This window comes from Schistocerca nitens, chromosome 4 (assembly GCF_023898315.1).
Source record: "Schistocerca nitens isolate TAMUIC-IGC-003100 chromosome 4, iqSchNite1.1, whole genome shotgun sequence".
Lineage (NCBI taxonomy): Eukaryota > Metazoa > Arthropoda > Insecta > Orthoptera > Acrididae > Schistocerca > Schistocerca nitens.
The window spans coordinates 64,080,649-64,096,964 of record NC_064617.1 but is presented as its reverse complement, the minus strand read 5'-3'; the positions used below and the strand labels follow the sequence as shown (position 1 = coordinate 64,096,964).

General features: G+C 43.3%; 1 protein-coding gene across 1 annotated transcript in view; it reads left to right on the top strand.

Annotated features, from left to right (window-relative positions):
- Window positions 1-16,316, top strand: part of LOC126251447 (uncharacterized) — a 516,817-nt gene that overhangs the window by 239,098 nt on the left and 261,403 nt on the right. Inside the window, exons 6-7 of the mRNA XM_049951875.1 lie at window positions 2,404-2,561; window positions 9,847-9,982. Of these exons, the coding sequence (XP_049807832.1) occupies window positions 2,404-2,561; window positions 9,847-9,982 (294 nt within the window). The remainder of the gene's footprint in view (window positions 1-2,403; window positions 2,562-9,846; window positions 9,983-16,316) is intronic.

The window sequence follows — 16,316 nt, the reverse complement described above, 5'->3', positions numbered from 1 at the left end:
CCAATGAATTCTTATGGAATGAACTTGACATGTCATTTAATGTTGAAGGGCTATTTAATTCATAAACGAATTGGACTGCAATATCTGCAAAAGCTCTGCAAAATCTTATCGCCAGAATGCCATGAGGTTCTGACTGCAAAGGGTGGACGCTTTGAAGACACTAAAATCGAAAACGTATTGTCCTCCACTTAACGAAAGACAGAGAAAATATTTATTTTGTTGGTCTAGTTGTGCGATGTGCTTGTACATTGAAATAGAGTACACAGCCATTTACATGTGTGATCGTAAACAGTTGACCGGTAGTGTAGCTGAAAAATGGCAAAGGAATACTTCTGGCCACACGATAAGATATCAGTTACCCCTACCACTGTTGATTGCCATGTTACGGTACTTGTGTTTTTACAGATTTTTGCGCATTTCATCTTGGATATAAAACCTATACTTGAAGCCAATTTTAAAAATTCTTATGTGCAAGGCCACAGGCGAGAGTTAGCCGTATAAAGAAGCAATTAAATTTCCGCTGAATTACCGGTAAGCCACCTAGCAACAGTGTGGATTGAGCCTCGCATCGCTCCCTACAACAGGTAGATGATAATACTGCTGCATGTAATAAATGAAATGTTTTTCTTTTCTTTATAACGGAGCTAGCCGCCTCGACCAAGGGAACCCAGGAGTTTCTTTTTGAATAATTCCCGAACTGTCACTGGTGGTCAAAGACAGTGATGCCTTCTCAGGCACTACCAATTGACAGCTCTCCAGAAACCATGATTTGATTTACCTTAGTATGAATAATGTTGCTGTTGTGGTCTTCAGTCCTGAGACTGGTTTGATGCAGCTCTCCATGCTACTCTATCCTGTGCAAGCTTCTTCATCTCCCAGTACCTACTGCAACCTACATCCTTCTAAATCTGCTTAGTATATTCATCTCTTGGTCTCCCTCTACGATTTTTATCCTCCACACTGCCCTCCAATACTAAATTGGTGATCCCTTGATGCCTTAGAACATGTCCTACCAACCGATCCCTTCTTCTAGTCAAGTTGTGCCACAAACCTCTCCCCAATCCTATTCAATACCTCCTCATTAGTTATGTGATCTACCCATCTAATCTTCAGAATTCTTCTGTAGCACCACATTTCGAAAGCTTCTATTCTCTTCTTGTCCAAACTATTTATCGTCCATGCTTCACTTCCATACATGGCTACACTCCATACAAATACTTTCAGAGTATGAATACTATGTCACATTAATCGTACAGTGAAAGCTTCTACGGCCGGTATTGACCTTACTTCACACTACAGGGCTAATAGGCCATGGTTGATGTGTAAAACTTTCTCCTAACGTCTCCTCTCCGATTGTGGGAGACATCTTCTGATGTAAAGTGGCCTACTGCTTCGAATATATGGGCAGTGTGGTGTACACAACAGTCCATCACATGACATCTGCTATGAGATTATCTCTGCTGATGCCAACATTCACCACTGACAATAACCGATCGACGTTCTTATGGTGCACCGTTGACATCTTTCTCTTTTCTGTTAAAATTATTACGGAGTTTATATATCTCAGTAACTTCGCTATACATGCGCGCATATAATGTGATGTTTCAGTTCACTAGTAAGACTGCAGATCGCAGTCGGATAGTGTAGAGCAATAATGATGTGGAACCTACCTTCAGGCCCACCAGGGAGATAAAATAATGCTTGGGATCGGTAAAACATATGCGACGTTCTTGGGCTATACCAGACGTACATAAAATTCTTTGTAGTTGTGGAATTGTTTATACTGGTACCACGAAAAGAAGTGTTAACATCATTCTGGGTGAACACAAGACGAGTTGACGCCTGGGACATACGGAAAAATCGACGGTAGCGGAACACGTTCTCCAATGGGATGATCATGAAATAAAATTCAATGACATTAGGGTCATATAGAAAACATCGGATTACCATTCGCGCATAAATAGAGAGTCTGTGGAGATTTATAAACAACATAATAGTTTTAACAGAAAGGAGGAAGGCATTAAATTAGATAAAATTCGAATGTCGACATTGTACTGTAAGAATGCGACGATCGGTTACTTTCAATCGAGAATGTTGTCATTACCAGAGATAATCCCGCCGCCGACGTCATGTGATGGACTGTGGCGCGCTTCACAGTGACAGTATATTCGGCGCTCCCTAGAGTTCTGGTTGCAGTTCACCGCTTCACCTCTGAAGATGTCTCCCTCAGTCTTGGAGGAAACGTTATGAGAATGTTTTATACATCGACCTCGATGTATTAGTCCAGAAGGTTCAAGTGAAGAACAAGTCACATTAGTCTACCATCATTTCGCCGGTATTGCATGGAAGCTATACATGATCGCAAGTGGCGCAGTTGCATCGAGTGGAATGATGTGTTTGCAGCGATGATCGCCAAACTGGACGAGTCCGTGGGGCGCGTGATGACAGCGCTGCAGGCTCGAGACATGCTGGACAACTCCATCGTCGTCTTCATCTCGGACAACGGCGCGCCCACCATCGGCACCTACCCCAACTGGGGCTCCAACTGGCCACTCCGAGGGGTGAGTACACCACATCGCAGCACACACCAGCCAGCAACCCAAGCTATGCCGGCGCATCTTTCTTTATAACACTCCACAGTTTCTACTTTGTAACTCCAAACGTTAGTCAAACTGTACTTTTCTAGTTTCTCTTGTAGATATCTCGATTCCTGAATGAGATTTTCACTCTGCAGCGGAATGTGCGCTGATATGAAACTTCCTGGCAAATTAAAACTGTGTGCCGCACCAAGACTCCTGGTCTCCTGGGTTCGAGTCTGGGTCTGGCACACAGTTTTAATCTGCCAGGAAGTTTCATCTCGATTCTTGTTGTGTCCTGCGTACTCGTAGAATATGAGGTGCCTAGGAAACCTGCTTTCTCGAATCGCTAGACAACAATTCAACCAAATCGTATTTTATTTATTACAGTAAGATAAATGATAATACTAATCTCGAGAATTTACGCAAACAATGGGCGACCGACAAATTAAGAAAATCTGTTCAGTATATACAACTCCTAATAAAAATGAGACAATACGATTCGTAAGTCGCTGCTGCAGAGCTCGTAGAACGGCTGGTCTTCAACTAGGCCGCGGCCAGGCGGCGCGGCGCTTATGTCCTCTACATATAGATGCCGGTGCTGTCTCGGTGTCGTCCCAGAGAGGGGTCCGTCAGCATACTTCGTCTCACAGCCCTCTCTGATCTAACGTTCTCGTCGAGCGTGACGGCACTTGACGTTACGCCGGAACAGTTCTAACCGTAGTATCTGGACCAGATGTCAATAAGAAATGATAATGAAATCTAGACCCTAAGCTGTTGACAGGCGTTCATATACACTCCTGGAAATGGAAAAAAGAACACATTGACACCGGTGTGTCAGACCCACCATACTTGCTCCGGACACTGCGAGAGGGCTGTACAAGCAATGATCACACGCACGGCACAGCGGACACACCAGGAACCGCGGTGTTGGCCGTCGAATGGCGCTAGCTGCGCAGCATTTGTGCACCGCCGCCGTCAGTGTCAGCCAGTTTGCCGTGGCATACGGAGCTCCATCGCAGTCTTTAACACTGGTAGCATGCCGCGACAGCGTGGACGTGAACCGTATGTGCAGTTGACGGACTTTGAGCGAGGGCGTATAGTGGGCATGCGGGAGGCCGGGTGGACGTACCGCCGAATTGCTCAACACGTGGGGCGTGAGGTCTCCACAGTACATCGATGTTGTCGCCAGTGGTCGGCGGAAGGTGCACGTGCCCGTCGACCTGGGACCGGACCGCAGCGACGCACGGATGCACGCCAAGACCGTAGGATCCTACGCAGTGCCGTAGGGGACCGCACCGCCACTTCCCAGCAAATTAGGGACACTGTTGCTCCTGGGGTATCGGCGAGGACCATTCGCAACCGTCTCCATGAAGCTGGGCTACGGTCCCGCACACCGTTAGGCCGTCTTCCGCTCACGCCCCAACATCGTGCAGCCCGCCTCCAGTGGTGTCGCGACAGGCGTGAATGGAGGGACGAATGGAGACGTGTCGTCTTCAGCGATGAGAGTCGCTTCTGCTTTGGTGCCAATGATGGTCGTATGCGTGTTTGGCGCCGTGCAGGTGAGCGCCACAATCAGGACTGCATACGACCGAGGCACACAGGGCCAACACCCGGCATCATGGTGTGGGGAGCGATCTCCTACACTGGCCGTACACCACTGGTGATCGTCGAGGGGACACTGAATAGTGCACGGTACATCCAAACCGTCATCGAACCCATCGTTCTACCATTCCTAGACCGGCAAGGGAACTTGCTGTTCCAACAGGACAATGCACGTCCGCATGTATCCTGTGCCACCAAACGTGCTCTAGAAGGTGTAAGTCAACTACCCTGGCCAGCAAGATCTCCGGATCTGTCCCCCATTGAGCATGTTTGGGACTGGATGAAGCGTCGTCTCACGCGGTCTGCACGTCCAGCACGAACGCTGGTCCAGCTGAGGCGCCAGGTGGAAATGGCATGGCAAGCCGTTCCACAGGACTACATCCAGCATCTCTACGATCGTCTCCATGGGAGAATAGCAGCTTGCATTGCTGCGAAAGGTGGATATACACTGTACTAGTGCCGACATTGTGCATGCTCTGTTGCCTGTGTCTATGTGCCTGTGGTTCTGTCAGTGTGATCATGTGATGTATCTGACCCCAGGAATGTGTCAATAAAGTTTCCCCTTCCTGGGACAATGAATTCACGGTGTTCTTATTTCAATTTCCAGGAGTGTATATCAACGCCTGTCGACAGCTTAGGGTCTCGATTTTATTATCATTTCATTCTAAGAGAGCTGCAAGGTCACCGATGGTATCTGTTCTTTCGGACCGAAAGTTCAATACGTATTGTGACACCTATATTGACATCTACGGACCGAAAGAACAGATACCATCTTCATATAGATGTCAATATAGGTGCCAAAATATGTATTGAACTTTTCCTAAAATCGTGACTGTGTACGAGAGAGCCTCCAAGAGGCGAATAATTTATCTACGGACTATTAGATACTGGTATTACTAACTTCATGTTACGCAACTGTAACGGAAATGAACAGGTCCAGGATGTCTGCTGCGTGAAGAGTATGAGATCATATATTTTCCTCAAAGTCTTTCTCTTTGAGCAGAAGTATTCAGCATTTTAACGATAGACATTCTCATTAATTTCAGGCACCATTGTCACATTTCCTGTCGGAATTGTTTGTGAATTATCGTGTTTTATTTTAATGTACTATACAGCTTAAAGCTTTTCGGTGTAAGCCACCATAAAATTGGGCGCTAGCTTGTGCTGCATATTTGTACGTAGGTAAAAATCTGACGAGATTGTGTCGATAGACTTTTAAATGAGAGTCTACTAATGATCTAAGCCGAAAAGAATTAAGGTGTATGGTCTAGGAAAATGAAAAGCAGTGAAGCCGGGATATTATATTCACTGACTTCCGAAACGTTTCTATGGCGACAGAGCAAATGTTCAGCTTTCCACGTTTGGTCTTTGTCATATCTGTACCAGCTTTTCATTATTCTAATTTATTAAGCATACAAATACGCTGACGAACCGAAACATTATGACCACCTGTTTAATAGCGGGTTGGTCCGCTTGTCAAACAGAGTACAGCAATGATTCTGCTTGGCATTGATCCGAAAGTCCTTGGTAGGTTTCGCGAGTTATGCGAGACCATATGCCACCGCTCATATCACGCAATTCCCATAAATTAAGGGCCGGTGATTTGCGACTGCGCAGCTGACGAGCTATATGTGTTCCAACGGGTATAGATCAGGGGCATTTGCTGTCCAAGGCATCAGTGTCACTACCATTCCCCTCACACCAATGCAGCACGATACAGATCTCGTGACACAGACAGTTACCCTGCCGGAAGATGTTATCGCGGTTGGGGGAAGACATCAAGCATGAAGCGATGCAGTTGGTCCTCAATAATGTTCACGTAGTCCACAGCTGCCACGATGCCTTCGATTACCAGCACAGCTCCCACGGAAGCCCAATTCAATGTACCCAATCCCGTAATTCTGACATTGCCGGCCTGCATCTGTGGTGCAGCGCATGTTTCAAGCAGCAATTCGCCTCGATGACAGACAGCGTGTTACGAAAAAAACCACTTACCTGGTGTAACAAGAATTGCGAGTCATTTGACCAGGCGACCCGTGTCTACCGACCTACGGTGAAAGCTCAGTGATGTTGTGCCCACTGCAAATCGTAACTGACGATGTCTTTGGGTCAACACGGGAACAAGTAGGAGTTGTGTGCTGTGGAGCTCCATCTTCAACAGCTGCCTTTCAACCGAGTGCTCCGAAACGTATGTGCCTGCAACAGCATTGTATCTTGTCCTCAGATCTGCTACAAATCGCTGCCTATCCTTCGTTACACAGCGTGCATTGCCCTTGTCTCCACACTTTTCGATGAGACATGGACGTCCAATACTCGTAAATTCATCATCCTTCAATCACTATCCGCAGATGCTCACGACAGTAGTACGCCAACTGCCGATCCGCCTTGCCGTTTCGGAGATTCTCGTTCCCAGACTCAGAGCCATATCAATGTGACCTTCGTCAGAGCCGCTTGTATCAGTGGATTTGCGGTCCGTGTCTTCCGCAAGACGAACACCCATTCGTGTCTGTCCCGCTTATATTCTTTCCTCACCGCGCCACATGATCGCATCACTACGAGAAGGCATTCAGTCTCGCAGTGGCAGTGGTCATAATGTTTTGGCCCATCAGCGTATGTGAGCAATCTGTCTGTTATCACGTGTGTTGTGCAAGTTCATACTTGACAGACGCAGTACATCATTTCTGCAGAAAAATTTAAGTTGTTTATTGAGAGCGAAATTTATTCTTTAAAATATAAAGCGTATGGGATAAATAAAAATAGAGGGCTAATTGGTTGTGTACGTTTCGAGCTCCATACCTAGAATGGAATTTTAACTTGATTCTGCAGATGCTGGTATAGGCCCTCAAACAAGACCAATTAAAGATAAACGCAAAGAAAGTAAATGTCTAAACACTAAGCAAGAGCCAACAAGCAACTAATAAGAAAAGCAATAAAATAATCTATCAAATGAAGCAATCCTCTTGGTTAAGAAATATCAGTTCTGAAGATAACATAAAATATCCATAAACTGAAAGACCAGCAGCCCTTGCCAAGGGCGCCTACCAAAACAAAAGAAATTTATTAATAAACATCCTCATGAACGTCAAGACAAGGTAGGCTTTCGCCGTGGCTTATGAGTGGAACATGTATGGGAGTGTAATCAAGACAACAGGAGAGAAAAAGACTGCCAGGAAGCGAGAGAAATTTGGATGTCATGGAAGAAAACCAACACGATCTGGACACAAAAGCCGGCCGGAGTGGCCGTGCGGTTCTAGGCGCTACAGTCTGGACCCGAGCGACCGCTACGGTCGCAGGTTCGAATCCTGCCTCGGGCATGGATGTGTGTGATGTCCTTAGGTTAGTTACGTTTAATTAGTTCTAAGTTCTAGGAGACTGATGACCTCAGAAGTTAAGTCGCATAGTGCTCAGGGCCATTTGAACAAATTTTGGACACAAAATGAATTCAATTAAAATGAAAGGGAAATGAATCGCTTGGCGATTAGAGCGTTACATTACTACCGATTGACAGATTTTCCCATATAAAATCAGTGCTATGCTCGACACAAGACAGACTCGGATTTTTAAACGCTTATGTAATTAACGTCTTCTGCAGGACACTTTGTTGAAACATGTGCTGTTTACATACGAGTATACGTATTTGTGACATGACGCTTAGATACTTTTGTTACCTGACTGGGTGAGCTGTTCCATTTCTTCATATGCATTATACTATGACTGTTTCCTCTAATATTCGAGGTGTTGTGTATATATTTATTTATTTTTCAACATTCACGGTCCGTTAACTACATCTCAAACTTTCCTTAATTACTTCTTCACATCCCTTAGTACAGGACAGTGATATATATTTTTTGTTTCTAACAACTGCTGTGGTCATTTGAGGAATAAATATGAAATACAGTGTTCATGCACGCCGAAGTAAAAGTTTATTTTGGTAATGCAGTGGATTTTGGGTTTTATGGATCTTTTTTTCCACTTCTTATTTCAGATATTGTAATACATGATTAACATAGTAAACGTTTGAATGCAACATGCCATTCATATCCAGTAAGTAAAGTAGATCTTGCTGACTATTGTAATGTGATTGATGTGGTGTTCTCAGAACTGCAAGTTTCTTCCTCTTCTCTAACTCTTCTTCTTCTTCAGGTTCTTCTCCTTCTATTTCTGGGCTCTGTGCACCATATGACACAATCTGGCTCCAATCATTCTCCTAGTTTCCTTGGTGTTCCAGTGTTCATTCGACCCACTGACTTGTAGCTGTAATCAATTTCTTCTGTTCTTCTAATTTCCATGGATGTAAATGCTCCTTGTTCATCCTTCTGCAGTGTTTTATGTTATCATTGACACAAAAACTCGAAAATCCCCGTCGAAAACATTATTTCTCGTCTTATCTAGCAAAGTATATTTTTTGATTCATTCATTAGAAATTTATTTTCAGCTTTGAAGGAAAGGTTGTGTGATGTACCATAAAGCAGGAATCTAAACGATAACCGCTGTGCTGTAGGACCTTATGTTGTCCGTTTCATGACCCGAAACAAATGTATTGATTGCAGTGTACCCTTATATAATTTACAGAAAACAGTGTAATTGTTTTAGAAAGATCCGTCGGATGTAAAAGAGCAAGAAACATCACCTTTTTCTGGATGTAAGTGCTTATTACACATGCGAAGTTAACAATACAACTTACATCATAACTGACGCCTATGTTACACCGTAAACAATATTCTTTTCATGATATCAGGAGAACACCAAAAAAAGAAATATTTCATGTTTTCAAAGTAAACAGCTCTTCGGAAATACCCTAATTTCCAATGTTCCTCCTCCTTTCTCCAATATGCATAGTTACGAGGGGCGTTCAGAAAGTAAGCTCCGATCGGTCGCGAAATGGAAACGACTATGAAAATCCGATAAAGCTTTGCACAGATGTGTTGGGTAGTGTCTCTAGTATAACCCCAGTTAGCATCACGTCGCTCTTCTCATTTCTGAGCTCGCAGTGAGTGCGTAAAGATGTCTAGAAAATAGTGTCTGCCGCCAAGTACGAGGGCCTGGTGAGAAATTTCGCCTGAAGCTATGCAGCTAACATTACATAACTGTCGTGCTGTTTCTTCTTCAAGACAATTCTCAGCCGCATTCTGCAGGGGCAATGAAGATGCTCCTGCATCGTTTTCAAATGGAAATGTGAGATTACCCACAATACAGTCCGCAATTGTCTCCCCCTGAGTTTCATCTCTGGTCACATGAACCGCTGTCTTTGAAGACAACATTTTGACACAGACAACGAGGTGTAGGCCAGCGTGAAGAATTGGCGGAAAGCACTGGCGGCTGCCTTCTATGATGAGGCTATTGAAAAGTTGGTACAACGCTATGACAAAAGTCTAAGTCAGAACGGCGACTACGTAGAGAAGTAGCTGAAAGGTGTAGCTAATTGTTACAAGTAAAACATTTCTGATGTTCACTGTGGTTTCAATCTGGCAATCAATCGGAGCTTACTTTCTGAACAGGCCTCGTATTTTCTAGCTGCACTCTCGAGAAACTGGTTCTAAGGCTACCCGTTTAACTTTACTGTATTGCGGGCGGCAGAAGCGGCAGGCTAGAAGAACTACGCACAAGCGCCTCTCTTCCCAGTATCGATGTATTGGAGTGAGGACGTTTGTGTACGGTTTTACAGGTGAAAGAGACGCTGTGGGAGGGTTCGGTGAAGGGCGTGGCGCTCATGTGGAGCAACCTGCTGCACCAGACGCCACGTGTTTCCCACCAGCTGATGCACGTGTCCGACTGGCTGCCCACCCTGTACTCCGCCGCTGGTAAGAAACTGTGGACCTCCGAAAAGGGCAAGTCTGCAAAACGCTCGCTGTCGCATGTTCTCCCGATATACACAAAGAGCATTTCTTAAACTGAATTCTCTGGTGAAATCAGCTTCTCGTCAGTTGTCTCATAATTAGTCTCATACTTCTAAGTTCTGCCTTGGTGTATGAAATTATTGATAATGTACCTGAAATGTAATGCTATAGCACAAATCAGATTACATTAAGAATTCATTTTTCAAAGACGTTCGAAAGCACTCTAAAAGTGGTTTGTTATCTCAGGGTAAAAATGATGCATCATTTCATATCACTGACATGAGGTAAGAGATGTGAGTAAGAAATAGCTCATAGTGTCTTCGGAGAAATTCAGCACGCACTTAATGTGAAACCAATTTTATTGTCCATTTGCTATATATAGACGAATTGACTTACCACCCACGTGTGTGAGAGATATCTGGCGCATTCGGGAGTTTTTAGGTCTCCTGCATTCAAACAACAACAATTAAGCGGCAGTAAGATCTGTTGTTAAAGTTATACCAATTCACCACAAGGATAACTATGTGAACGTACGTTGCCTCTGTACTGGTAAATGTGGAAAAATATTTAACATTGCGCTGAATGGAACCTTGGAACGTCAAACGTCTATCCCTAGACTCGACCTGTGGACTGAATAAATGCATGGTATTCAGGACAAACCAACGACTGTCTGACATACATTACATATATGACTGCTGTAGCTATTTCCAGTACACCTTATTTATTCTTCTTTTGCTTAAGAATTCAAAATTGGACACAGGCGCGTTAAAAAGTTCAGGCTTGGACCAAATTGGAACCAGCGACCTCCGTCATTCCAATTTAGTTGCATTTGCAACAGCACATCAGCCAGACAGACTTTTCCCATTTATTTTTGTCTTAAAGACGTTGGATACGCGTCTACAATGGCAACTACCTACTTGTATTTAGCAACTTTGTACTAGAATTAACAATTATCTATTCAAACTGAAGCAATTTTCTTAAGAACTAATTCAAAAATTTTTATTCAGGGACAAGCACCAGTACGCATAGACGAACATAAAATCAAGACAGAATCGCCCTGGTGTGGGTAAAATTCGAACCCACGGTCCCTGAAATTACCCCTCTGTCTTCGTATACTCGGCCTCCACAGGCTGGAATCACGTAGGTTTACCAACAGACTTAAAGTGACAAGTCTTTCACCACTACCACTCCGTTTGACCACAATATGTTTTCTTTTTCCGCAGGCATCAGCATGAGAGCGGTCAGCACAAGTAAGATCGCGGCCAATCAGTTGCAATGGCTCATTGAGAGTATTCAGTTCGACACAGAGTCGTTGCAACCGCCCCTCCCTTCCTACTATCCATCTCTCTCTCTCTCTCTCTCTCTCTCTCACTCTCTCTTCTCTCTCTCTCTCTCTCTACCCTCTCTGTCTCTCTCTCTCTCTCTCTCTTTCTCTGAGTGTGTGTGTGTGTTTGTGTGTCACTGCGTAACTGTGTATGAGATAGAGGAAGGGACAGACAGGGAGAAACACAGAGATAGAGAGTAAGAGGGAGAGAGAGGGAAGGGTGGGAGGGAGATATAGTTGGCAGTAAGGGAGGGGTGCAGGGAAGAGTGAGGTGGCTAGAAGACAAAGGTAACTGACCATATAGAAAAGTATGTCCTACTTCCTTTTATCATCGAGGAGAGAGAAAAGGGATAAGGCAAGGATGTTTCCCGTTCGAAGGATGAGTAATGAAATGAGGGATTTAAAAGGAAATTGTCTCATAATTTGTGGGAGAAATAATAGAGGAGGAAAGTAAGAAAGGGGTGAGGTAGATGGAGATGTTAAAAGAACAGCTATTATTTCAACGAAAACTGCTTGATTTGTTTATTAGTTTCGGGAGGATGGAGTAAAAGGCAAGTGAGACCCGAGTGAAAGAGAGAAAAAGAGGTGGGATGGGAAATTAAAGGTGAATAAATATTGGAAGGAATGTTTTACATATTTCTGGAAGGATCCAGCCTTTGCTAGTGGGAAGATAGAGATGAATTTGAAACAACGAAAAATGATTCTCCCTTTTTACGCATGTAGGCAGAGAGCAATTAAAAATAACGTAATATATCTTTTAAAAGAAATTTATTTCAATGAAAAGAGTAAGGTAAAGGGATATTCAGATTTTATTATCTCTGGTTCGATATTTTTCCGTCACACTGTGATCTTCCATTGGCCCTCTCTGACAGAAGATTGAAGAACAAGTGAACCAAATAAAACCCTTCAAGGGCTCTATTTTGTTCACAACCCTCCATTATTTCTGACTTCGGTCATGCGTCTTGGCATGGATTTTATGAGGCGTTGGACATTGCCAAAAGAGGCAACCTCTTCTCAGGCTTCTAGAATGCAGCCCGAAAGAACGTCAGCTGTAATCGATTGGTTTCGTAGCCAGTTCTCTGGCAGTCTTCGTGCTACTTCCGTCCACAAATTTTCCATTGGGTTCATATCAGCAGCCCGTGAAAGCAGTTCATGACGTTCTGCTGAGCGAATGCGGACTTATGCACAGCTGGATGGTCTTCCTACTGCGCGAATTCTCCTTCACCTTACAGCATCCGCATTGAAGGTAGCAACACGTTCTTCACTATGTGAGCACACCGCCTGCTATTAAGGGTTCCCTGCGTTCTACGAAGCATTCCTGATCCTCTCGCAGGAACCCAACCCCAGCAGGAAATCGATAACGGTTGTCACTACACATTTTTATTCTTCACAATATCTTGTCCCTCCCGGCCCGCAAACTACTCTTGTGCCGTCGTTGCTCGTGGAAAACATCTCCTCATCTGTGAAAATCACGTTTTCGTACGCCGCATTCAGATGGACCACTGGCAATACCAGTCGGTACAACAAAATTTTGTCGCTGAGTTCCTGTTTTACAGCCGATCTTCGTGCGTTCAGTCCAGCTTCCCTCGGCCTTCGGGGTGCTGAGTCACAGCAGCCTGGGAAATTGGTCTCTCGTCGCAAATGCTTCACGTTTAGGAAAGGAAACAGTCCGCTATTATGCTCAGGCTCTGAGTCCTCCTGCTGTGTGCTCAGTCTCTGACTGCTTGAACAGGAATTCAGCAGGTAGTGCCCCTTTGAACGTAGTTCTTCCACAGCCTCTTTAAGGTTGTGAGTGGCACGCCATACTCCTGCCAGCATCTTCAGTCGAAAGCTTGCCTTCTTCATTCATAGCGATGACTCTGTCTCGAACTCAACGCTCCCAGTGAGCCACTACACCTGACTGCCCGCGATGTTATTTGTGCTTGCCGCTCTTATGCTGACGCCTGCGGAGGAAGGTAACATGTTGTCGTCAAACGGAGCGGCAGTGTTGACAGACTTGCGTGAAAGTGCTATGTGGCTCTTTATTGTAAGACAGATGTGAATCTCAACTAGCAAGCTGCGAAATGACTTGGGGACTCCCGATTTTCCTCGCTTTTTCAATGAAAGGGAATGACCAATTCCTGATGTAAGCGAGAACTTATGTGTACCTTTGTTATACTTTGAATATTGTTTTGTTAGTGTTAAGAGCATATATTTTCGTTTACATTATTTTCATCTATGACACTGCCCATTTCAGTGATATATTACTACGTCTCCAGCAGGACAGCGTAGGTTCTTCGTCTGGTTCCTGAGATGCAGTATAGAACAGTTACGCGAGAATATTTTTGTAGCAAATTAGTTACGTTACTGCACTGTACAGCGATTACGTGTGTCGTGATTATGTATCGCAGATTGTATTCTTGGTATTAATTGTTATTCTTGCTATAAATTGCAATAGGCTGATATTGTGGTGGTCATCGGTCTGAATACTTGTTTGATCCATGCACGACTAACGCTGTCCAACAGTCACTGATTAAATCTCGGCCATCTTTGTGTTCATAATTAATGTTTGAGCAACATCGCTAAGTGAAAATTGTGAAAAAAAAGCCACCCATTACATATATTAGTTTACCTTTGCATAGTTAAAAAGTACTATTGTAGCATTAATATACGAAGTACCCTCATGACACATCATAAAATTACTTGCATGGTGTAGATGAAGATGTAGATCCTATATCCACTTAAACCAGCTTATTTTTGCCAAAAAATTTGTCTTGATCTATATTTTGTACTGTCTTGATCTATATTTTGTACTGTCCGTCACGAAATTATCTATTGACAGATGCCTCAGAATGTATCCTACCAACAGATACATTCTTTCAGTCAAGTTGTGGCACACATTTATTTTCTCCCCAATTCAGTTCAGTATCTCCTCATCGGCTCTTCGGTCAATATGTCTAACAAGGGGAGGCCGCCAATTGTGAAATTCAGATTCGATTCATACTGCGCATAATAAAAACTCATGGCCAAAGGTGTAATGTGGCAAAGCACTAAGATACACTTCTCAGCCGTTGTCGAGAAAATCGGCAGTTAAAAGAAACCGTTGCGGTGAAATACTCTCTACGATTAATATAGTTTTCTACAGCCTCGGGGCGCAGCGGTAAGCGCTCGGGTTCGTAATCCGAAGGTCGCCGGATCGAATCTCGCGCCATGCAACTTTTTTTTATTATTAGTTTTTTGTAATATATATATATATATATATATATATATATATATATATATATATATATACTATTAATGAATTGCTTATGCATGTTGGTGAAGGCGGATGGCTCTCCAATTGTACCGCCTCCATTTTTCCCTTTTTTTTTTTTTTTTACAGGGTGTACCCAAGCTCTCCCGTCCGCACTGATTTTCGACGATGGTATAAGTTGCGCTAGGGACTGCATCTACCTTCTTTCGAAGTTAGCACGCAACTACGCTGTTATGCGGCGGCTCGTTTCGGCCCATTCAACATCTGTCCTTCAAGTGTAACGAGCGAGTAAAGGAGTTTATATTTCATACCTGCCACAGCAAATTTGTGTTCGTGGTGTCTCTATTCTAATTCGAACGTTTGACTTACGCTATACGTATTCGTTTCGGAATATCGTTTCTACGTCTTCCGTTAACTATACGTGGATAACATTATGAAGATAATTAATAACATTTGTGAAATACAACTTTGTTTGCGGAAAACATAATGATGTTCGAAGTCGCCAGTTTTTCCACGACAAACGACTTTCAACAACTTATTATATGCATAATTGTTGCAACTGATTGCCGGGAATTATATATATATATATATATATATATATATATATATATATATATATGAATTACAAAAAACAAATACTAAAAAAAGGGTTGCATGGGGTGAGATTCGATCCGGCGACCTTCGGATTACGAACCCGAGCGCTTACCGCTGCGCCACGACGCTGTAGAAAACTATTAATCGTAGAGAGTATTTCACCGCAACGGTTTATTTTAACTGTCGATTTTCTCGACAACGGCTGAGAAGTGCATCTTGGTGCTTTGCCACATTACACCTCTGGCCATGAGCTTTTATTATGCGCAGTATGAATCGAATCTGAATTTCACAATTGGCGGCCTCCCCTTGTAAGTTTCAGCCTTACTCTGTAGCAACACATTTTGAAAGCATAAGTTCTACAGTTACTTTTTCTATTTTGGTTAGAGAAAACATCAGCTGTTTTCGTAAACAACACTCTAAGAAGTACTGCAACCAGCCGCAAGTCATTTTTCCTAATTATTTTATTGTACCTTTACTAGCTTCTCGCCTGAGCCCATCGTCAGGCGGCAGCGTTGACTTCTTTGCAAGTTTTACATTTGTGTCTTCATGAAAAGTTCTCCTTCACATGTTACAAGACAGTTTTTCTTCTACAATGCACATTGATCAATGAAATGAACTGATTACAATCTTTTGTATTTAGTTAATTTCTTGATAAACATGTGTCGCAAAAGAAAATCAAACCTCAGTCTTGTAATACATGAAGAAGGGCTTTTTATGAAGACATGAACGTATAATTTTGCAAGAAGTTATTGCTACCATCTGACGATGGGTTCAGGCCAGAAACTAGTAACGGTAAAATAAAAAAAAATTGAAAAAAGTGACTTGTGGCTGGCTGCAGTATTTCTTACAGTTTATTCTACTGTCGTCTGTATGGTTTATCATCCACGTTTCCTCTACGAATTATTTGTTTCTACTGTGTGTGTGTAATGACGGCGCAAATAGCCTATCTTTTCTATTGGAACGTGGTATCACTATATCACATTTAAGTGAGTTGAAATAATTTCGTTATAGCAAGTGATATCGCATTATGTTCTCTAGGTTTGAAGTATACCAACTAATGCGACAGCAATTTGTCCAAGCACACCACACAGTCTGACCGTACAGACAATGCAGAAGAGTAGGCAGTCCGAATGTGCTTATTGTTCAGG